Source organism: Ochotona princeps, chromosome 10, assembly GCF_030435755.1.
Source record: "Ochotona princeps isolate mOchPri1 chromosome 10, mOchPri1.hap1, whole genome shotgun sequence".
In the NCBI taxonomy this organism is placed as follows: Eukaryota; Metazoa; Chordata; class Mammalia; order Lagomorpha; family Ochotonidae; genus Ochotona; species Ochotona princeps.
Genome location: NC_080841.1, coordinates 48,633,564 through 48,658,936, shown reverse-complemented (window position 1 = coordinate 48,658,936; position 25,373 = coordinate 48,633,564). Strand labels below are relative to the sequence as shown.

The window sequence follows — 25,373 nt, the reverse complement described above, 5'->3', positions numbered from 1 at the left end:
AAAGTGTGAAATACAGGGCCCAGCGGCGTGGCCTAGCGGCTAAAGTCCTCGCCTTGAACTCCCCGGGATCCCATATGGGCGCCAGTTCTAATCCCGGTGGTCCCACTTCCCATCCAGCTCCCTGCTTGTGGCCTGGGAAAGCAGTCGAGGATGGGACCCTGCATCTGCGTGGGAGACCTGGAAGAGGTTCCAGGTTCCCGGCTTCGGATCGACGCAGCACTGACCGTTGCGGCTCATTTGGGGAGTGAATCATTGGACGGAAGATCTTCCTCTCTGTCTCTCCTCCTCTCTCTGTATATCTGACTGTAATAAAATAAATAAATCTTTAAAAAAAGTGTGAAATACAAAATGTCTTATATGAGGGATCCTCGAGAAGTCCATGGAAAATTAGCATTTTCAAAGAAGACTGCGTAATTTCAATTTTTTTGTGTGCCAAAATAAACCAAATCTAACAACAGCTCCTTTTATTGTTTTATGAAGAAGAATTCTGCCAAAAAGCAAACCATAAATCAAGAACAAGCATTTAGTTTATGGTGGAGCTTGGGCAGAAGAATGGTGAAATAACTGATGCTTTACAAAAAATTTATGAGGGCAATGTCCCCTAAGAAATCAGCAGTTTCTAGTTAGCTAACCTCTTTAAGGAAGATACAAGATGATGTTGAAGAGGTGCATAGTTGCAGGCAATCCACAGCAATGTATGAGAAAAAAATTTTTCTTGTATCCTTATTCAAGAAAGCTGATAATTAAAACAGAAATAGTAACCAACACCATAGACAGTTCAGTTGATTTAGCTTCTTCAATCAAATTTTATGTTACTGTTCCACGATTAATTGAAAACAGAAGAAGAAATTTTAATGGAAAATTTAAACAAGTGCAATCAAGATCCTGAAACATCTGTGAAGTTTATGGAAATACTGTTTCTGGAAAACAGGGGAAATACTTTAAGACTTAAAAATACTCAGCAACAAGAAAGCAACCAATTCAACTGAGAAGTGGACAAAGGACTTTGATACTTCTCAAAAGGAGAAATGCAAATGCCTAATAAATATATAAAAAAATGCTCAACATCACTTTACAGGGAGGAAATACAAATGAAAACCATAGTGAGATATCACCCCTTTCAGAATGCCTAAAATCTAAGACAGTAACGAATACTGGTGAGGATGTGGAGAAAGAGGAGCAATTATACACTTTCTGTCTTACCTGATAACCCTCTCACAGTCAGGGAGCTTTCACTCAGTACTATTGGCCATGTCCCAATATCTTTATTATTCCTTTGAGGTCTTGTTGGCTTCTTTGCCCAGGAGTCAGCAGTGCAGGTGGTCCAGTCATGCAATGTGTGCACTGAGACCAGACCACACATCCACGGGTTCTCATCTGAGATCACACATCCTGTAGCCAAAACAAGTCCATCATGAGATGAAGGGATATGATGCTTGCCAAAGCCAAAAGCCATTTGTGGGCCTCCTCCTGCTGCAGGTGTGTTGCTGCCTGACATGGGGAGCTTACGACATGCTGACTCTTCAGGCGCCTAACCACGCTCACCTTCAACCCTGGCTCTCACATACACCAGCAGATGCCTGGCCAGGGAGCCCCTCTAGGATCCCCTGTCTGGCCTGCTTCCAACATATTCAATTTTGTTGTGAACCTAAAGATGTTCTAAAAAACAGTATACTTTAAACATGTGTATTTGTGTGTGCGACCAAAGTGCACATTACATTGCCGTTCTTAGTTATTGTTTTATGAAGAAATGAGGAAATCTAGGTTTTTTTTAAAAAAAGATTTATTTTTATTGGAAAGGCAAATATACAGGGAGAAGAAGATATATAGAGAAGGATCTTTCTTCTGCTGGCTCACTCCCCAGGTGGTCGCAATGGCTGGAGCTAAGCTGTTCCAAAGCTAGGAGCCAGGAGCTTCTTCCAAGCCTTCCATGTGGGAGCAGGTTCCCAATGCTTTCAGCTATCCTTAACTGCTTTCCCAGGTCACAAGCAGGGAGCTGGATGGGAAGTGGAACAGCCATGATATAAACCAGAACCCATTTGGAATTCTGTTGCATGCAAGGCAAGGATTTAGCCACTGAGCCAATGCAACAGGTCCAGGAAATCTAGTCATATAGGGAATTTACACAGAAGAACAACATAAGAAATAAAGGAATAACTTTTTTATCCTGTTCAAAAATAGGTTTTTTGTTTCGTTTTTAATATTTCTCAGTGCAATAATTTATGCTTTCCTGAAAGAAAATGGTCATTGAGGAGATTGTTTATAAGGATAGTCTCTGTTATAGGGAGTTTGCCCAGGCATCAAACTTCCAGAGCCTCCATGTTTTACATCTATTCTACCAGTATTTTCTGACAGTTGGCTGCTTATAACGTGGCCCTTTGGAGGGGACAGTGATGGGTTTTTTCAGACTCTGCTTGACCTGGGGAGCTCAAAAGTTCTGCAGACCTTGTTGGTACTGATGGTGGCTGTGCTGCTGAGACAAATGGCTGTCATTAGCAAGTCACATGTTTAGCTTTTCACTCTCCACAGCCTTTACTCACCACCACTGTGGCATAAAACAGCCAAGCAGTGAGGGGCAAACGGTTTTCTCTTTTAAAAAATTATTTTCATTTGAAATATAGAGTCACAGAGAGAAGGAGAGAGAGAGAGAGAGAAAGATCTTCCATCCATTGGTTCAGTCCCCAAACAGCCACAGCAGCCAGAGTTGAACTGATCTAAAGCCAGAAGTCAGGAGCCAGGACCCAGGAGCTTCCTCCAGGTCCACCACTTGGATGCAGAGGCCCAAGGACTCAAGCCATCTTTTGCTGCTGTCCCAGGTTAAGGCAGGGGGCTGGAAGTGGAGCAGCCAGGACATGAACCAGTGCCCACATGGAACACTGGCACCACAGGTGAAGGATTAGTCCACTGTGCCACAGTGCTGCCGCCAAGACAGACTGGCTATTAGTGAGAAAACACATTATGCCATGCATGAAACTAGCATGTCACTCTGCAACCTGTAAGATACTGATAGGACAGGGTAACGCTCCAATTTTTGTTGTTGTTGCTAAGATTTGTTTATTTATTTCTAAGTCAGAGTTACAGAGATGAGAGGGAGAGATTCTCCATCTGCTGCTCCACTCCATAGATTGTCGCAATGACCAAGGCTTGGCTGGGTAAAAGCCATGGCTGCGAGTTTCATCCAGGTCTCCCACATGTATCCAGTGGTCCAAGGTCTTGAGCCATCTTCTGCTGCTTTGCCTAGGCCATTTGCAAGAAGTTAAAATGGAAATGGAGCAACTGAGACATGAATTGCATTGTAGGCAGTGGCTTCACCCGCTATGGCACAACACCAGCTCCCTCTCCAACTATTTTTGTTAGGCAAGTGGGGGATCAGGAAGATTGACTTGTCTGATGCTATACGCCTTGAAAGTTGGCCCAGGCTGGACTATTAACAGTCCAAACTCCATATTGCTCCAGTAACCCATGTCTGTTAAGCTGCTATTCAGCAGGTACTTACAGATGCCTACTCTGTGCCAGTTTCTGTTCTGGACCTTGGGAATATGGCAAGCAGTCTATCCACAACTGTTTCTTCTAGGAACAAGTAATGTGGTAAAAAAAAATAAGTAAATGGATATTGCCAACTGATGCTAAATGCTATAACAAGAAGTAAGGAGGATGGGAAGCTACAAGGTAGACAGGGGAAAGCAGGATGGGAAGGTGCTGTTTTAAATGAGGCTGGTCTCAGAGAACTCTCACATAGGATGATGCTTGGGCAGAGATCTACAGCTAGTAGGAGAACAACCTAGGGAGAGGTGTTTACCAGGTATAGTGGTCAAGTTTCAGAAAGCCTCATTTACACCACTTTTCTTATGCTAAAAGGATGTGCTTTGGCATACATATTTCAGATATTTTTGTCTCATATAAAAATTGCCACTGGTAATTGTTATCACATTGGCAATTAAGAAGTGTTTTCACTTTGATGGTAGTAAAATCTGTTAGACTAAAAATGAATCTAATTATGTCATCCTAAAATGTGATAAGACACGGCACAAAATATCCCAGTAACACATAGAAAGGTGAATGAATGCAGCCTTAAAATCTGGTAAAATTAAATAGCAGATTGAGCTTCACAGTATTACAAAATAAAATAGCCAATTTTATGGCCAAGATTGAATCGTCTACCAAAATTCATTGAATAATTCAGCTACATTATGAAAAGTATGTAAGAGCCTTCAAACAGTTTTTAGTTATAGCCAAAAAAAAGCAAACATAGGGCCCAGTGGTGTGGCCTAGCGGCTAAAGTCCTTGCCTTGCTTGTGCCAGGATCCCATATGGGCACCTGTTCTAATCCCGGCAGCTCCACTTCCCATCCAGCTCCCTGCTTGTGGCTTTGGAAAGCAGTTAAGGATGGCCCAAGGATTTAGGATCCTGCACCCGCGTGGGAGACCCAGAAGAGGTTCCTGGTTCCCGGCTTTGGATTGGCGCAGCACCGGCCGTTGCGGCTCACTTGGGGAGTGAATCATCGGACGGAAGATCTTCCTTTCCGTCTCTCCTCTCTGTATATCTGACTTTGTAATAAAATGAATAAATCTTTTTAAACAAAAAGCAAACATATAAATTAACATACAAGTCAATTAAACACATAACATACAAGTCAATTAAATACTAACAAGTGACATATGGTTAAGATTGGCTTCATGGGAGGTATACAAAGAAGAGAAGAGACAGAAAGATCTTCCATCCACTGATTCACTCTCCAAGTGGCTGCAACAGCAGGATCTGAGCCGATCTGAAGCCAGAAGTCAGGAGCTATTCCGGGTCTCTCATGTGGGTGCAGGGTCCCAAGGCTTTGGACCATCCTCTATTGCTTTCCCAGGCCACAAGCAGGGAGCTGGATGGGAAGTGGAGCTGCCGGGATTAGAACAGGTGCCCATATGGGATCCTGGCACAAGCAAGGCAAGTACCTTTGCTACTAGGCTATCACACCAAGCCCTGTAATAGACTGTCTAAGGACTTCAATGTATAAACTATCTAAGAACCATTGCCTCAGTTGACTTGCATGATCTGTGTAATTTTTAAAAATTATCTATTGATGCAAGAGATCACAATAATGATACCAATCACAACTTGAGAATAATCATGGAGAGAGCAATATTTTGTGCTTCTTATGAATGGAGCACTGAATAATTTCCTTTACTTTTTCTTTTAACAGTCCAGGATAGGGTACCACCAAGTAACTCTGAGCAGCCATCACTACAGTATGCTTTCCTAGGATTGCAGCCAGTATACTGACGCCAGTCAGTACCACTTTGTGATGCTCCCTTCCTTTATCCCAATCCAAAGCCAGGCATTCAGATTCCAGGTCTGATCTGCAGTCTCAGTCCTGGCTTGTTCTTACTGTCCTGTTCTGTCTTCTAGGCCTTTCTGTCACAGCTGTCAGAATTACCATTCAGTTACCAACTACTCTATCCTCTTAATACAACCCAAGACCATTAGTGACAGGGACAAATTCTATCTTTGTTTTCCATTGTGCTTTCAAAAATTATTTCCCCTTTGGCTTTTATAAAAAAGTTCTCTGCACTTTCTTCTTCCTGATTGTGTTGTTTACGGACCTTCTGGCACTTCTTCACATTTTTTTGTGAATTTTGAGTTCAGGGTCTTTTTCTCCAAACTCAGTTCCACCATCTTCCTGAATACTTTCCACATCTTGTTGGTAATTCATTTGTACCTTCCTTCTCTTTCTTCAAGAAGTGTGTGTGTGTGTGACTATCAACTATACAATAATTTGGAATTACTGCATTGTCATCTTAAATTTTGTTAGCCCACTCTGACCACAGTCTCATAAGTAGTTCACCCTACTTTTTGTTCTACCTGTGTCAGTATTAAGTAGCTCATGTCCTCTCACTTTCCCTCAGGTCATCAGTATTCTTAGTTTTATGGTCTTCCATCAAATCACTGCCTTGGTCTTTCACTGAAATACTGGCTCCCTTGTAACTCAATTGGGTTCATTCTGAAAATCCCTAAGCAGACCATGAGACCTCTGCAAGAGCCATAGAGATGATCTCCAAACTCTCCAGAATGAAGTAATGCAAATTCATATTTTTAAAAGCTCAGCAGGATGTAATTGCTTTGCATTGTTTTTTATTTTATGAAGTGAAGATGGTTAGTAAGTGCTCAGTTTTGAAGTTCAGAGTCAACAATTAGGCAGCTCTGTTGGTTTGGCTATTGGCAGGGTAGATGGATGGCAGCACATCATGGCAGGAATGCAGAGAGGAGCAGGTAGTCACATTTCAGGGAGCAAAGAGATTAGTGGGCCTTAATCCTACCCAGCAGCCTTTTCTATTTTAAAGAAATATCCAAGTTTTCTCTTGCTCTTTAATGGCCAACCTAATTTAAATTTCCAGTTTCATTTAGGCTCGACATATTTCTTAGTAATGTTGGCTTTGAAATAGATAGACATGGAAAAGATGAGCCCTGTTGGTTATCTAAAGCAAATCTGACTTCATCAAATATCTCTGGTATCTGCTATATCATCATGTTCTCTTATTTTACTATCTTGACTGAATTCTCACTCTTTAAGCATGTTTAAGTCTCTCCCAGTTACCACTCTATATCTACGCACCCTACTTTCACAGCCAAAAATATTTTTTGAAACAGAAATATTGATTAGATATATCAGCATATTTAGAGCTATGGGAGAGCTGAATGAAAACATCATGAGCTAAAACAGAGATAATTTACTTGATCTCATTGCCAAATCTCAAGCAATTGGTTACTACTTCTTTGAAAATATTTCTTGAACCGGGCTCTGGGCCTGCATACATACACGTGGATTGCCTGGGGATGGGGAACTGGGGATGTATGGGAGGGGGTACTGCTGAGGGAGTATGTTACAAATGAGGACTGACTTCTGCTGGGAACATGCATAGGTCAGTCGGCCTGATATGAGCTGGATTTGGGAGAGGGCTGGGCTAGATTAGGCCACCACATCTGCTGGTGCATGCAAGAGCCAAAATAAATGTAGGCTGGCTGATTTTGCCTCAGCATCTGCTGGCAAGTGCCACGACTGGGTGCAAGTTGTAACAGTCTGAACTGCAATATTCCCCTGGAAAGTGCAAGATCTGGGACTGGGGTGGGCCTAGTAGGGAAACTGAGGGTATTCCTCTGCTGGTCTACAGCTCTTGCTAGTGAGCATGAGAATCAGATCTGAAGGCAGGCTGGACAAGGTGGCAGTACCTGTCAGAGTATGGGCTGGGTCTGGGGGGTGGAGTGGGCTGAGCTAAGTTGTAGCACCCACAGATGCATATGAGAACCAATGGTATGTGGGACAGACTTGAGTAGACTGCTGTACACACTGGCACAGGCAGGAGCTGAAGCTGCCAGCAGGCATGGTGGAGGTTGTTGGGGTTGCCCCAACTAGGCTGCAGTTTGCATTGCTGTGTGTAAGAGCTGGGTTGGTGATAGGCTAGGCTGGGCTAGACTTCTGCACCCACTGGTTTGCTTAGGGCATATGATTGGGTACAGAACTGACCAGGCAACTGCATCATCAGTATGTGCATAGGCTGATGCAGGTGACGGACTGAACCAGACCCTTCACTCACTAACTGGTGCACATCAGAATCAAGTCTGAGTTATCCCAGGCAAGGTTTCTTGGGGGAACCACCAACTAGATCATGGGACTCAAAACTCTGGCCACAGGGAAAATCATAGGATTTGCAGTCTGACTTTGGAATGCATGTATTGGGTCTGGGCTTCCAGTTGCTGATGCCTTTGTAGTGGATGGCATACCCAGATATGCATGGAGGACATGACAGCCAGCTAATTTAGGACTGTAGATGATGTCAAGTACCATATCAGAGGATGGAAAGCAGAATAAGTTGGACAGTTCTTCTGGCCAAGCTTTGGCTGCAAATGTATGGATGTATTAAAGTAGATTTTGTCAGCCAATAGATCTTGAAAAGATTTTCTCAACCTTGGAACAATGAAACCAACAACATCTCAGAACTATCAAAAACATTCAAGCAATAGTCTTGGAACAGTCTTCTCCACATCCTTTTTTTAAAGATTTATTTATTTTTATTGAAATGGCAGATCAGATTTACAGAGAGGAGAGAGAAAAATCTTCCAGCCACTGGTTCACTTTCCAAATGGCTAAAACGATTAATGCTAAGCTGATCTGAAGCCAGGAGCCAGGAGTTTTTTTGGGTCTCCCATATGGGTTCAGGGTCCCAAGGATTTTTGCCATCCTCCACTGCTTTCCCATGCTATAAGCAGGGAGTTGAATGGGGAGTGGAGTAGCCGGGATATGAACCAGCACCCTTATGGAACCCTGGCACTTTCCAGGTGAGGATTTAGCCTTTGAGCCATCAATTGTGCTTGACATCAGGATTTCCAGATGCATCAGGTGGCCATCTACCATCACTGGTGCTGATGTCGTTTGGCAGCTGGGAGTGGTTCCATTTCCTCCCCACCCCCACATACAGAGGAAAAGAAAAACAAAACAAATGGAAGCATTTGTGTCACCCACCTTTCCCCAGGCCTCCACCCTCTGCATCCTAATCATTGATCCTTCTCAACTATGTAAAAAACATCAAAAATAAAAGTTTAGGGCCCGGCGGCATGGCCTAGCGGCTAAAGTCCTCGCCTTGAATGCGCCAGGATCCCATATGGGCGCCGGTTCTAATCCCGGCAGCTGCACTTCCCATCCAGCTCCCTGCTTGTGGCCTGGGAAGGCAGTTGAGAACGGCCCAATGCATTGGGACCCTGCACCCGCGTGGGAGACCCAGAAGAGGTTCCAGGTTCCCGGCTTTGGATCGACTCAGCACTGACCGTTGCGGCTCACTTGGGGAGTGAATCATCGGACGGAAGATCTTCCTCTCTGTCTCTCCTCCTCTCTGCATATCTGGCTGTAATAAAATGAATAAATCTTTAAAAAATAAATAGAAGTTTAAGAAATTTCTTGAAATTCTGCTTCTGTAATAACTTGACAATCTGGAAGGACATATAAATCCCTGAAAGAACTGTAATAACATAGTGCCATGAAATCCAAAGACGTGGAAGCTTTATAAATAATTATGAAACTTTTAATACATTAATTATTCAAACTGAAAGTCTGATTATCAGCTCATATAATCTGATTATTTTAGATTAATAATTATCAGAGTTGAATGATTAGTGTTACTTTCTCACTCTTCCAGAAAATTCAAGAGCCCCAGAAAACTTTAATAGCATTCAGTCTCCTTCTGTCGTATCTTCTTAAAACAGTCCCCAGGGAAGATCTGTCTACTTTTGTGTCATCCATGTTTTTAGGACATGGTCCTTTGATGTCCTACCCCAAAGTGAGAGAGATTCACCCCTTGAAGAGCGGGACCTACCACTTCAGCTTCTTAGCTTCTTAATTCTCCCTTCTGGAACCAGCACTTGGGTTGCAAGAGAAAATTTGCTTTAACTGTCGGGTTGACCTGTCTAGTTCTTCTGAGCCCTCCACAGAACCCACCAAATTCACGCTCATTTTATTTTGTCAGATGCTTTCAAAGACGTGTTTTCTGATGCTAGTTGTGGTTAGTAGGATGTGTCTAAATTACCTAGCCTAAAGCAAGTCATTATCCAAACTTTTTTGTGGAGTCTATGTCCACACCAAATACAACACATTTTATATTTGCTTCAAATCATGCCTTTTAAGATATGCTTAGTGAGTCTACTATCTAATACATGAAAGAAAAGATGCACATTTTATAATTACTAGTGGGTTTTTAAAACTCATGGAAAAAGCATATTAGGAAAACATTATGTATGGATTTCAAATTTTTTGCCCACAAATAAATTAGATCAGGCACCTGACCTAGAAATTAAGATGCCTATGTGCCCTATTGGAAGGCCTGATTTTGAGCCTCAGCCTCTTAACAATTTTACTTCTGTTACTGTGTACACCGGGAGACAGCTGGTGGTGGATCAAGTTTTTGCCGTCCATCTAGATTCAGTTCCTGTCTTTTAGCTTCAACCCAGTCCAGCAATGGCTATTGCTGGCTTGTTATGAGTAAACCAGAAGATGGGAGTTCTCTCTTTCTCTTACCTTCTCAGAAACAAACAAACTTATCTTTTAATTAACTTCCATGAACTTTTTGAAGTCCTTTGTATGTGTATGATTAAAAATTATACTTGGTGTTTTTCATGTTGGCGAGGTTGTGGGGAAAAGGGAACCCTACTCCACTGCTGATGGGGCTGCAGGCTGGTACAGCCTCTATGGAAATCAGTATGGAGAATATTCAAACAACTCAAAATCGACATACTGTATGATCCAGCTATAGCACTCCTACGAATATATCCAAAACACCTGTTTTACCAGAAACCAACATGCACCCCTATGTTCATAGCCGCATAATCAGTAATTGCAAAAACATGGAAACAACCAAAATGCCCATCAACAGAGGATTAGATAAGAAAGCTATGGTTCATCTACTCCATGGAATATTACTCAGCTATTAAAAAAAACAAAATGCAGTTCTTTGTGGCCAAATGGGCCAAACTGGAAACCATAATGCTAAGGGAAATGAGCCAATCCCAAAGGGTTAGATACCACATGTTCGCCTTAATTTAAGAAGATATGATGTTATGCATAACATCTTATGTTATGGATGTTATGTCATATATAGTATATAAACTAAAATGGAAATGTGGATGGGGTGGTCACAGAATGTGGTTAAGAAATCGCATTTATTTTTAACATGTTGGCTGCTCAATACTATGTCAATTAATTCCATAACGGTGTTAATTGTTGCTGATAATATGTTAGTGCTTTTATTTGATCGGGATGATACTCTGCTGGCTCTGCCCTCAGACCAGAGAGGGTCTCCCCAATAAGTAGTTGGACTTGACTGGACTATAAGATGCTAGACTCTATGCTTGGCATATGCTTGCTAAAAGGGAATCTCAACTGAACTTGAACTATGGTTATGCAACAGGGTGGTGGAACCCAACATGGGGGGAGGGTGTGGGGAAGTGTGGGGAGAATCCCAGTTCCTATGAAATTACAACACAATGTAATTAATGAATAAATTTAATAAAAAAAATTATACTTGGAGCTAGGAATCACTTGCTGATAGGCCCAGATCAGTCAATCTTAAAGCATTAGTACTAATTTTTTTTCACACCTTTGATTTATTTAAAATCTAATTATTGATCATATTTAGGTATTTCAGTTTTTTATACAAATACCCATTTGTGAAATTGCTTGTTCAAAATAAAAATACCAAAATAAATTAATAAAAAGAATTAATAAAATCTAAGACTCAAAAAGTCCATATAACTATTCAAGTTCAATTTTACCTGGTGCCATTTCTAGATCAAATATATAGTTCTTGACTTTAAGAAATTCAGAATATTTTCTTTTTTTTTAAAAAGATTTATTTATTTATTTTATTACAAAGTCAGATATACAGAGAGGAGGAGAGACAGAGAGGAAGGTCTTCCTTCAGATGATTCACTCCCCAAGTGAGCCGCAACGGCCGGTGCTGCGTCGATCCAAAGCCGGGAACCTGGAACCTCTTTCAGGTCTCCCACACGGGTGCAGGGTCCCAAAGCTTTGGGCCGTCCTCGACTGCTTTCCCAGGCCACAAGCAGGGAGCTGGATGGGAAGTGGAGCTGCCGGGATTAGAACCGGCACCCATATGGGATCCCGGGGCGTTTGAGGCGAGGACTTTAGCCGCTATACCACACGCTGGGCCCTAGAATATTTTCTTTTAGATGGCATTCCCATAAATGAAATAGCTAGAGGCATGATTAGCACATTTTCCTTTTTTAATATTTTTAATGTACCAAGTAGCATGACTCAGAAGTAACTTATCTGTCATCATAAAATGCTCTGACAATTATTCTGGTTATGGATCAGGATAAACAATGTGGGGAGATGAAAGCTAATCATTGGAACCATTATTTGGGGTTTGCTTATACTATTGATTTGGTTCGTGATAAACGAGAAACACTGACTGTTCACTATAGGGATTTCAATGTATAGAGATATTGGCAAACTTGCTGCTTGCTTTGTTAAGAGTTGAGGTTGTCAGAGCTCCATAATCAGTGTTTTCCTTCAAGATGTGTTCATGGATCATCCTTCAAGATGGTCTGTAGATACAGAGACAGCTAACATTGTCTGGGCCACAGTCATTTTCCTCCTAAAATAAAGGCCAGGGTATCATCCAGAACTTGCTCTTTAATTCGCAGCAGCCATTTCCAAGTACCTTCTTACTTGGGCATTGCTGGGAAGAAGGATGAAGCAAGGTTTATCTGTGGGACTAAATTTCTTTTTAGATTTCTCTTCCGTGATGCCTGTGAAATAAAGGGATGTCGGCTAGTAACTGGCATTTTGTGACTAACACAATTTTCTACAGTCAAGTTTCACTACTAATATATACTTATTTTAATACTGCTGGTACAAACACTCAAAATCATAGTTATTTCCTTAACAATCCTTTTTCACTTTGGGCATGTGTTAAAAAAAGGAGTTGAGACTATCAAAGGATGTAGTGGGAGAGCAAGGTATTTAGAACCAATTAACAAAACAAAACTGGAGATGTTAGCTATCATAATGAACAGTATTACTGAGTTATAGTAGGGATTTTCTTTCCACCTTAGGTAAAATTGTGAAAATTTCCCATCACTTAAATATGTTTTGAAAAAAACCTATATGAATTATGAAAATATGGAGCATAAAATGTGAGTTATAAGATTCAATAATAATACTTCTCAGTTACCTTTTAGCTTTTGGGCTATGATTGAGTAAATGCCACAGGTTAAGTTAGACCTACACAAGCTCCTAGAGCTAGTAGAAAAGTGACAGTGTTTGAATTGAATATCTGCTTTTCCAATAAAAATAAATTAAAAAAAAATGGAAACCAAACAGAAATGGGACACATTGTGGAACTAGAATTAACCATGGAATTAGTGCTAACTTACTTTTTCATGTTGAACATGACCTCCTTTCTTCCTTCCTGCAAAGCCATCTACCGAGTCCCTTCGTGCATCTGAGCCAATGAGTGGAAGGAACCTTAGACTAGGGGGACTTGGAACCTGGAAGCCAGAAATAGACATATACAAAGTTATTCCTTCTTCAGTGTGCAGTCAGAGCTGAGGGATGGGAGGTGGAAACTGAGCTACTTCAAAATACACTGCTGCTCCCAGATGCCCATGATTCATTCTTGACCACTCACTTTTATCATCCACTCGAGTGTTTGATACTACAATCAACATGTCTTTGAGAAAGATAAGTAACATTTAAGTTCAATTATTTGGTCTTGAATTTATTGTGTCTTAGGTGAATTACTCGGTTCTTTTACAGAAACTCCTGTGGTGGGGGGACTTGAAGGATGGGTTGGGATTTAGATGGAGACAATGGGTAGATGAACCCTGGGTAAAGAAGCAGACTAGGCACAATCACAGAGGTAAGAGAGAAATAAGGAAAGTTTAGGAAATGTTATTAATGTGGTTGGAATATAAGGAGAGTAGGGACTAATGCAGTGGGAAATGAGGTCACATAGTAGGACAGAGGCCAGATCATGCAAGGTTTTGTATGGCAATCAAACATTTGGATTTTATCCTGTTGGTGAGAAAGAACTAGCAGGGCAACATTCAAAATAACTACTGTGAGGAATGGCAAAGATAGGTCATCTAGACCATTGGCACACAAAATCTAAGACCTTTCTGGGATAAGCTGTAACACATGGTCAGGTCGATTTTGTGATTTTCTTCAACCTTGCCCAGCGTAAGGAATGAGATGTCATATTTCTTTTACCACTCCAGTCCTAAAACCCGCCAACTCACCCTGTATATAGGAAGAGAACCAAATACAATCCCTGCCTCTCTGTTTTCAGCCAAGAAACCTTCCAAGGCATATCTTCGAGTCTGCCAAACAAAGGAATAAATGCTTAATGAAATGGTACATTCTGTCAATACAAAAATACTTGGGATAAAATTCTGCAGGATCTTAAGCAAGCCCTTCCCTGTTTAACAGTTGTGAGACTCAAATGAGATCATACATATAGTAAGGTGCTACTCAAACATAAGACTTAGTGCCATGATATATTAGTATTAGGAGGAAGAAAATGTCGCAGGTGCATACAAGAAATAGGGCAGGTGTTGGTCTGGACCAGATTGCAACGCCTGCTGAGGGTGGTTAAGTGACCCGATCAGGACTGGCTCCTGAAATGCCTGAGTACCTTAGACTAACAAGATATTACATCTCAGGGAACATGCTGTGAATGTATTCTGATTGTGGAGCATGTCGTGCAGGCCTGAGCCAGCCCCATTGTTGAGTCCAGAGAAAGGATGAAGCACAAACACAGATGCATATTAAAAGGCAAGACAACAGGATCCTCTAACCCAATAGATGACCTCAAGTTTTCTTCAAAGGATGAAGAGACAAGCAAGTGGCACCACACTTCAGGCCAAATTCTACAGAAAGATCTGGGCCTGTGAACACCCTGAGGTAGATATAATCAACAGACCTCAGAACTTATGGCGAGAGAACAAAGAGCACCTGTGAGGACAGATGAATTAAGTCACCTCTTACACAGTAAACACTTAGGTAACACCCCTAAGGCATCTCTACCCATTCTGAGGCCCCTGGAGCAGCATCAAGAGACCATCTCCATCCCCAGCACTAATGCAGTCTGACAAACAAGTAACCATGTATCCTCTTCCACTCCTTGCCAGCCACAGACACATCCCTCTCACCCCAGTTCCACTCCCTGACCCTCTCCATCTCTACCAGAGAACTACATGAGTCTGCAATCCCTGTCCCCGTGACTCTATAATGAGCATTAAAAAATTAATGGTTTGGGAGCTAGCATCATGGCATAGCAGCCTAAGCCTCTGGCATATGGGCAACACTTTGTGTCCCAACTTTGTGTCTCGCTTTGTGTTCCTTATGCAACTCCCTGAATATGGTCTGGGAAAGCAGCAGAGGATGTCCCAAGTGCTTGGATCCCTGCACCCATGTGGGAGACCCAGAAGAAACCCCAGCTCCTGGCTTCACATCAGCTCAACTCCAGCTGATGCGGCCATTTGAAGAGTGAACTACCAAATGGAGGGCAGGATCTCTGCTTCTCCTTCTCTCTTTATATCTGCCATTTTAAATAAACGAATCTTAAAAAAATAATGGTTTTACTATTAAAAATACACTTTAAAAATGAAGCTGACAGAAAAGTAAATAAATATTACATAGTTGAGATGACAAAGAACAAGGAAAATAAGACTGCAGGTAAGAATCAGAGAATTCTAAATGACAAGAATTTCTATGCAAATTTAATATTTAAACTTTCTTATTTGAACAAATACCTGAACTAAGAAGGCAAGGCTTGAATATTTGGAATCTGATAAATTCAATTGGTTCAAGCTTTCTGTAATCCTTTCTGAATATTTTGCTAAGATTTTTTAATGTTTATCTTTTTAAATTTATTTTTTAAATATTTATTTATTTTTATTACAAAGTCAGATATATACAGAGAAGGAGAGACAGAGAGGAACATCTTCCATCCGATGTTTCACTCCCCAAGTGAGCTGCAACGACTGGTGCGCGCCAGTCCGAAGCCGGGAACCAGGAACCTCTTTCAGGTCTCCCACACAGGTGCAGGGTCCCAAAGCTTTGCGTCGTCCTCGACTGCTTTCCCAGGCCACAAGCAGGGAGCTGGATGGGAAGTGGAGCTGCCAGGACCAGAACCAGCACCCATATGGGATCCCGGGGCGTTCAAGGTGAGGACTTTAGCCGCTAGGCCACGCTGCCGGGCCCAAAAATTTATTTATTTTTGTTTCAAGTGGGTACAACAGCCAAAGCTGGGTTGGGAGCCAGGAGCTTCCTCTGGGTCCTCCACATGAGTGCAAGGTCCCAAGAACTTTGGCCATCCTCTGTGGCTTTTCCAGGCCATCAGTAGAGAGCTGGATCAAAACTGCAGCTGCCAGGAAATGAGACAGCACCCATATGAGATGCCAGGCTGACACAATAGGGCAGAGGATTAGTTTGCAGCACCACCACACTGGGCCCCCAATATTTAAATTACTTTTAAAAATGATTTCTTTTATCTTTAAAAAGAGTATTTAAAGTGAATCCCAGTCTTTATTTCTAGGTTCTACTATTTCAGTCCTACTTTAAAGACAAGTGTCTTTTATGTGCTATGCACATATGTTTGCCAGTGAAGAGCTTTGATCCTGTCCCATGGCCTCCAGAAAGGAACACAGTCTAGCAACACCTGAGTTCTAGTCCATTTCAGACTCATGTCAGATAAAACTTGTGGAATTTCGTACAGCAGAAATAGGAAAGAAATATATTTCATTTACTGGATACATTTGAATTCAGGACTGGAAGAACAAAAGCAAAGTGTTTTTTTTTTTTTTTAAACTACCTTGGGAGAAGAAAGAGACTTGAAAAACTTAAAATCTTGTTCCACTTCAAAGGGCTTAGGAGGTGTACGTTTGAAAAGTAAAGACATTGAGCTCATTTTCCTCCATCTGCATATAAAGATATCAGAAAAAATGTTAAATGCATACTCACCATTTATTCTTTACCAACTAAGTAAATGCCAGTTATGTCGTTGATCATTGGTATCCCAAAGTCCTAGCTCCCATGACAATCATCCCTATGGTATTATATCTACACCTAATTTTTATTCCATTTTTCTTCCCAGATTTTTTTTTTCAGGGAAACCACAGTGATTTGTAATTTACCCGGACATGCTATTTTGTTCAGTTGATTAGTAGTCATTGGAAAAGGAAATTGGTTTAGTACGAATGGGGAAGATTTTTTTATGATTGTTTGACTTTTATGTGACTCAGAAGAGCTTCTCCTATAGTTATATTTATGTCATATATATAAAATGGCATACTATATAAAACTATATATCCATATTAAATACATTTATATAAAAATTTATATGTTAAACATAAACACACTAAATAGAAATATATTAAGACATATACTATGTTATCTATTAAATAGATAACATATATAACACATATCTAAATATATATATAAGCACATATAAATATATGTTATATGTGCACATAACATATAAAATCAATATATGTGGTATATTAAATACAGATATATTAAATATATAGATATATCTTTATCATATGTAAATATAAATTTATATATGCTATATCTAAGCATATAAACTATAAATATATATACTATATATAAAACTATATACTATGTATAAAACTATGTATTCCTATATGTATTTTAAGTGACTCAGAAGAGCTTCCCCTATAGTTAGTTATTGTGTATATATATATATATCCACTATATATAATATATAAAATATATGAAGTATATTTTATATGCATGTTTATATTATCACATTTACATAAATGTAAATACATGTAAATATATAATATGTAAATATGGTATATATTAAATATATGATGTGTTTAACATATAAATATATACTTTATATGAAATAATAATCATTACACACATTTTAAAAGTCAGTAAATAAGGTCTTGAGAGGGAGTCATCTTAGAAAAGATCACCCATTTTGCCACAGGAAAGTTCTGATTATTTAGCAATAACAACATGATGTGCATACATATGCCATACTGAAATGATCCCGAATATATCCTTGCATATTTCTGCATCTGCCATTTACATCTATTCCTCTGCTTGTAATCGTCTCTGTTAGTCATTTGTTTATTTCACAAGCATCTTTTGAGTGACTTCTGTGTCCTACATGCTAAACTAAATACTGAGAATGTACCAAAATATATAAAAAAAAGTGTGCTAGTCTTCAAGGAATTCTCAATTTAGCAACCAGGACACAAGCCTTGCCTGAAGTACTAACGTACACTGATGTTCAAAGCTAAGCAATTACTCCAAAGGTATAGTTGATATCTTTACCTGGTGAACTTTACTACATCTTGAAGAGGCTTGGTTCGATTTTACCACCCCTTGAATTTCATCCAGTCCTCTTCTCCAGTTTTGTTACTAGCCAGCAAAAGCAGACCTTGAGGAATCCAATGGAGTTTGGAACTCTTTTTGCTTGTTCTCAAATGATTCTTATTTTGCTACCATTTCTTCATTGTTTTTGAGTCTTACCTTCAATCCCTATTTTTAGATCTTCTACCTGCTTTTGCAATAGACCATGGCATTGTGTCTCCACAACTTCCATTTTATGATATTCCTGAAGGACTTCATGTTTGACAACTTTCTCTGATGTTTCCAGTGTAGGATTCAGGCTACACTGAATCCAGTTCTGTTACCAGTCTTTGAAAGTCTGATCTCCTGAACACTAGACCTTTAGATAACAGCCATGCAGGTTGGAGCTTTGTTGGTGTTGAAAGCTCAAATGAGTACCAATCTTTTCCATTATGACAAAGGCTCAATCACAGTTAAAACCTGACTTAAACAGTTCATGTGCAGAAGCACACAGAAATGCTTTTTATCAATGTTCTAGTCCCTGTTAGAGAACCATTGCCTCTCCTCTTGCCTTAAGCATGTTAAGTCTTCCCTACCAATCAACCAAACTCAACTGTAGGGCTATTTACCTTCTTTAAAAGGTAATCTCTACCATCTTTACCACAAATCTCCTCCTTTATTTCTCCGCCTTCATGATATGTTGTGTATCTATTATAGCACCAGAATCATCAGTGATGTATCAGCTGACAAAAAATGCCATGTCCAGTGCTCACTTGTTCTGTGTGACCTCACTGCCACATTCTACAAATGGTACATTCCATATTCTTAACAACCTTACAACCCTTCATCCCTTGATTCTCAGAATACCGCTCAATGTGTGGTTTTCCTTTCACTACTTTAGCTCTTCCATTTCAGTGTTTGCTCTGCTCTCTCTTCCCTTAGCTTTCTTCAGAGGCCATTTATTTCTTCCTTAATGTTCTCTTTTTCTCACTCCATTCTTGGTACCTGAGTGACACATTATTCACAATGAAAACACTGATATGCTGGTGACTGCCCCAGACCTCCAGACAGGTCTGTCTTGATGCTTATTAAGTCCTTTTGTTACCTGACCTAATGCATTTTTATTTTCCTTTGCATATTCTGATGACTACTGAGGCTGTAACTAACTGGAATATCTATCCTGGCAAATAGTGCTTGCTTATGAGTTCCAGAAACCGATCTTTCGGAAGTCAGCTGAAATTGCAAAGTAATCTAGCCCTCCTTGGTCAACCTGACAAGAGGTTTAAATTTATTGTAAAGAAATGTAAAGAGGCACATATATGTATGGGCTCTAGGCTGAGTGAGTTTCATCCTAATTAATAACACACAGCAATCTTTTGACAGTATTTCATCTCTTTTGGGTCTCAGCCAAATAACATTTTGTAGTTACTACTTGCATCCTGATAGTCCCACCTCATGATGAAATCAAACCATCAAGCAAGCTACTCTGGTATCAGACCCACTTCTGACTTATGCACCTGACTCAGCAGTGCAGCCTCCTTGGTACTATCTTCATTTACTGTTGATTAAACTTTTTCTTTCCTTTGTCCTTAAACTGTGTCCTTGTTATTCTAATCTGGCGCTATTGACAAGATTTGGATTTTCTATAACAGCTTCACTGGATTGTACCATAAAATATCTCAGATTTAACCCTGTCTCAAGTCAAACTCATTATTTCCTTTACACCTACTTTTTCTTTTGTATACTTTCTACAGAGACTTCTGTAAAGTTTAAAAAGCCTTACATTGGCACATAAAAGGGCCCATTGTGATTTTACTTCTGTGGATTTTTCTAGCTTTGTGTCCTTTTATATCTTCCCCACATGCCCATAGACTCCAAGTATGAAAGGCTACATCATATTCTTATTAATTGGCATCTTAGATCAGGCAAAATCTTATTTAGTCTTTTGTTATATCTTAAGAATTAGATGTTTCCAAAAGGAATACTATACTGATTCAGAGCTTTTTGTTAACATATTTATTCTTTCCACAGCATTGAAAAGTTATTGAAAAATTCTGGGCCTTTCACCTTTCAGTTTTCTTTGTCAAACATAGTGTCACCATGTAATTCTTATCTGGCCATACAAACAATAGTAATCATCTTACCTTGCTCGATCAAATACCAAAGGATATTCATATCTTTGCTTCTTTTCTGTGAACTTGCTTTCTTCTTTTATTTCTACGGGATATTCATTAACATCACAAGGCAAAATGAAGTCACTTGTCTGTGATAATTCAAAATTTCTTCGCTGTCCAAAATATCCACAGTAATGACCACTTGGGGCATGCCAAAGCCTGAGGGGTGTTTAAGGGAGGAAGTAGAAAATAACTGGGGGATTTATGTTCATTAGATCATATATAGTGATTTGCATTTGATGCATCAAGGATTTTAGACCTGAGTCTATGACTCTTTCTGTTAAATACTGTGGAGCTAATCATAATAGAGACATTTTTAATATTCAAATTTAGAATATTTTCATGAAATGTCAAATTGAATCTGTATTCATGACATGTATCAGAACCAGAAAAGAATAGATTTTTTTTTCACAAAGATAACACTGTTTAAGGTCATCTGAACCATGCTGTTTGTCTGTTAGTTGAATTAGGCCTTAGAATGGGCTGTATATCATTTATCTACGTTTCAAATCAATACCAATGTAATTAGCAGGGGGAAAGAATTAGTAGAACTCTTATTAATATAAAATTCCTCTTGGCTTCAATTCATGGTGCCTACTCCTCTGGAAACACTAGACTAAGATTTACTAGAGTCCTGAAGCAGAATGGCAAGATCTGCGTATACATTATTTATTCATCTGTTCTCTCCAAGAGGTTTTTGTAAACACCATATGTGTGTATGTCTATGGACCAGAAAGTATCTTAGAGAAAACACAGTGACCTATGTCTTAGAGAAAGAACACAATATTTGGAAGATGTTCCTTTTCATTCTTGATTTCTTAGAGTAGTAAATGGTAAAAGCAATCAGCAGTTGCCCTGCAGCAATGATTTGAGCAAGGAGGACAAACTAAAGGGCTATGAGAAGACTCCACAAAGCTCGGGTAAGCACCTCAAACAAGTGGATGCTGAGGACTCTGTTAGAAGCAGAGGGATCTAGTTGGGGTACCTCATACTTGAAAGTACCCTGAAGACTTGATAAAAATTGTTGTGTTTCAAACCAGGACTGAAATAACTTTGGGTCTCCTTGTTTCATTTCCATGTGGAGCACTCCCAACAAATGAATGCTGCCCTTGTGCCAGATTTCTAGGCTCTTGGAAATGGATCCTTGCCTCCGTGCGATTTCATCTTCAAACTGTTAGTGTTGTGTCTCAGCATTTAGCTTCAGTTTTGTAACTCTCCTATTAAAACTTCCAATCTTTTTGACAAACAAGGTTTAGCATGTTAAACTTGCTTATCTCCTTAGAAAGAAGTGGCAGTTTTAGCAAGAGACATGGCTTAGTCATGGAGAGAATGAGATAGTGATTGACAGAGTCAGGATCTTTGAACTGAGTATTTAAGGAGATTTCCACTTGAAGGAATCATATAATTTCACCAAGTCAAGAATAACTGGTTTGAGCAGTGCTATGAGCTGCATGCTGTCATCCCCTCAGATTTCTCCTGTTGAACCATTGTCTCTCACACGGTGGGGTTGGGGTGTAGTTCTGGCAGGTATTTAGGTTATGAGGGACTCAGCATCATGAATGGAGTAATGCCCTCATACAAGAGGCTAGAGGTGACCTGTTTGCCCCTTCTGCCATGTGAAGACAAAGCTAGATGGAGCCACCAAAGAAACAGGGAGATTCCTTACCAGACACTGACTCTGCTGGGGCCTGGGTTTGGAATACCCATGGACATCCCAACCTCCAACACTGTGAGCAATACATTTCTGCTGTTTTTATAAACTACCCAGTCTAAAGCATTTTAATAGCATCCTGAACAGAGTAAAACAAGCATGGAATGCCTAATAGTGTGAGTGTTTGTGTGTATCTGTTGTTGCAAACTGTATCTGTTCGTGTTATTAAAATCTTCAGTCAACAGTTCTGCTGAGAGTCAGCTGAAAATAAGCTGGAATGGAGGCCAAGAGATAGAATTGTTAAAATCAGCCATGATGAAAGTGTATGCTCTTACTCTCTTCCACAAATAAAGCAACAGATTCTCTTAATACAGACGAAGTAGCTCTAACCATTTGCCCTCAAATAGTACCATTCCTTTACAGATTAATTTTAAATTGAACATTTCTAAACCTTGTCTTTCACCCTTCCATAATCTAAGTATTTTCTCTTTGAGTGTTTCTTATCTTGGTTAGTAACAGTAACATTCACCTGTTTGTAGAGGCACATTTTTTTAAATTTATGTAGCTGGAACAGATTTCATATATACGCTTTAAGAGCATAATGATACTTCCCAGCCCCTAGGTCACTCACTCTCATCTGCTCTCCTAGTTTTCTTATTTTCTTTGAATTTTTACAGTTACATACTTTCAATTTTCTTTCACTTACCACTATTTTCAATTAAAATTCATGAATTTTTTTCATTTTACTTCTGAGACAGGTCTCAGTTTACATTATTTCCAACAGTTGCCACTTCCCTTAATTGAGACAATAATATTCACTGTAGACGTCTGGTTTTATTGTACCCAATTTTGTTGTCCTGCAATCTATCCACATGCATTATCTTTAAAAAATATAATCATGTTACTGGTTCTGTTTAGAATGCCTCAGTAGCTATATCCTTCATAGAAAAGATTCTAGTGCCTGCCAGTGGTTTCCAGACACTGCCCAGCCTTATGCCTGCTTTTTCAGCCAGAATCCTACATGATTATTTAAGGTCTATCTAATTTCAGTCCAGGGGCTTTTGTGAAACATGAAATATTCCTTCCTTTTCATTTGCATTACATTTAAATTCCTTAATATACTCTGACATGTCTGCATCTGTTAATATCTCTAACATTCATTCTTTTTTAAAGGATAATTCATTACCATGATTTGAAGACATTTTAATAGGCAGCAATTTGTCTCCAGAAATGTCCTCTCTGTCTTTATATGTGTATATGTTTTGACATTTAAAGTATATGTGCTTAACATTATCTAGATAATTTAAAGCAAGTAGATTCCCCCTCAGTGGATTAATTGGCTCATTTTCCTCATCATGTGTTCCTCTTTTCTATGACTTTTTGTTATTACTTCTGATTTTAAGCCTCATCTAAAGCCTTCTCTGGACTTGAATCTTTCTGCTAAACCATTGCTTGAGTTTTTTGAAGTTGTTCTAAAAAACATCTGTATTCTTATTTAAAATGATTTTTAGTAATAGAACAGATATTATGTGTTTCATAGATATAATTCTAAGAAGATAACCATCCTTCCTTCCCTCTCCATCTCCCTTCTTTCCATTCCTTTTATTCCCTTTGAGTTTTACAATAGAATAAGTTCAGCTTATAAATCAGACTTAATGCACCGCAACCGTAGTGTTCAACAAGTAAAAACTATAAAGGCCACTGTTCCAGAGGAGTGTAGACTAGGACTAAAAACAATAATGGGAATTTCATCTCAATTACTTGAACACGGAAAATAATTCAAAATCGGTGAACATGGTGTCCAAGTCTTTTGTGCCAGCTTTTCATTGATCTTTTTATTTACTTTCATCACGAACCAAGATTGCATTTGAACAGGGTACTTAAATTTCAGTTTAAAATCCTTTGCATCTTATGTTTAAAACCTTAATTCAGAGTATGAAGCCATCCTGGCTTACCTTACGGAGCCGTCAATGGAGGCTGTAAGCACTACTTGTTTGTCTTCCACGTAGATGACTTGAATAATTTCTAATGCATGAGCACGCCAGGAAAGCAGCTGCTTGAATTTCTGGATAGTAACAATAAATCATATCCCTTGGAGCAAGTCTGTACTAGTCACAGTATATTCTTGGGCAAAATAATTTCTCTCAAGAGATCCATGCTTATGAGTGACATCTGGGTAGACATCTGTGCTGGATGACTAAATGCTTACCCCTAATTAGCTCTTCTTTTCTTGTTCAGGTAACAAACTACCATTTTAAGAGATTTATTAATTTACACATAGCCATTGGACCAAATGTGTCTTAAATCTTTAGTAATTTAGCAGATAATTGAAGATTGGCAGTTAATTTAGTTGGTGATTACTAGCTGACTAGATGAAAGAAATGTCTTAGCAGGTGGTTGTGGGAAGACCAAGCATGTATATAATCAGGAGTGGGAGGAAGCAGAACAGGAAGGTGAAACTCTAATGAAATGTGACAAAAAGACTTGCTGTTTTCAGGTTTTGTATCTAGTGGTAGCTCTAGATATTTTGTTGTTTTTGAAAGGTCTAGTTTGGAGGTATATACTGTAAGGAAATCACAGGAATGAGGGCCTCAACTCAGCCTTTCAGAAAGATCATGAAGGTTAATTGGTGCGTTTGCTCTGGTTTATTCTCAAGGAAGGGGCCTTCTGTGTACTTCAAACATTCATAAAGCATAGGAAACAGAGTAGTCAATTGGAGAGTTTCTACTGCAGTCATTTGGGAGTTTCCTACATGTAAACTTTAACAAAGGTTACGTACAGTTCCTCCTGAATTTCTTTGCCTTCTGACTCAGTTTCTTCTGGTCTTCCTTCCTTTCTTTTAAGGATTATTTTATCTTTTTATTTGAAAGAGAGAGAGAGGGAGGAAGACACAGAGAGATACATCTTCCATTTGTTGGCTCATATTACAAATAGCTACAACCACCACAGCTGATCTGATCGGAAGCCAGGTGCCAGGAGCTTCCTCCAGGTCTCTGACATGCATGCAGGGGGTACAAGGACTTGGGCCATCCCCTGCTACTTTCCCAGATCATAAGCATGGAGCTAGATCAGAAATAGAGCAGCTGGGACATGAACTGGCACCCATATGAGATGCCAGTGTCAAAGGCAGAAGCTTAGCCTACTATGCCACGGCATGGCTCCTCTTCTGGTGTTTCTTAGAGAGCCAGTATAAAGTCTTTTATATTCTCTTGCTTATTGTCCCAACTATTTAAGAATATCTGGTCTTTCAGGGTTGCTTTCTCTGTATAAAGATAGGATTCCCTAAGCAAAATATTTCTCTTGCATATTCTATACCTATAGTGAGATGCTCATTTTACATTGTGACTTAATAAAAACCAACATACACCTACACATCATCTGAAACAAGTTTCACAAATAGCTGTTTGACTTTCCTATACGAAATACATACCAATATTGTCTGTTCTGTTGTACCACAACTCTTCTACTCTTTTTCAACTCATTAAATTGGACTATACATCTCAATGAATTATAACCTTAAATGAGAAAGTGGGGCTGCCTTTCCTGAATGTGTGTATATGTAATCCTATGTATAATTTGCCTTGCTGTGGAGAGGTTCTTTTTTAAAAAAATTTTTCACTGTGTATCTATGAAACTTCTTTTTAGCAAGAATTTTAGGGAGAGAACA

General features: G+C 39.5%; 1 protein-coding gene across 3 annotated transcripts in view; it reads right to left on the bottom strand.

The window, feature by feature from the left end:
* Nucleotides 1-11,833: 11,833 nt before the first annotated feature.
* WDR64 (WD repeat domain 64) overlaps nt 11,834-25,373 on the bottom strand; it is a 95,695-nt gene continuing 82,155 nt past the window's right edge. For all 3 annotated transcript variants that reach the window (XM_012930468.2, XM_058669766.1, XM_058669768.1), the window contains 6 exons: nt 23,662-23,771; nt 20,026-20,214; nt 16,371-16,476; nt 13,795-13,875; nt 12,931-13,044; nt 11,834-12,303 (listed from right to left, as the gene is read on the bottom strand). In XM_012930468.2, coding sequence (XP_012785922.2) covers nt 12,220-12,303; nt 12,931-13,044; nt 13,795-13,875; nt 16,371-16,476; nt 20,026-20,214; nt 23,662-23,771 — 684 coding nt within the window. In that variant the 3' untranslated portion in view covers nt 11,834-12,219. The remainder of the gene's footprint in view (nt 12,304-12,930; nt 13,045-13,794; nt 13,876-16,370; nt 16,477-20,025; nt 20,215-23,661; nt 23,772-25,373) is intronic.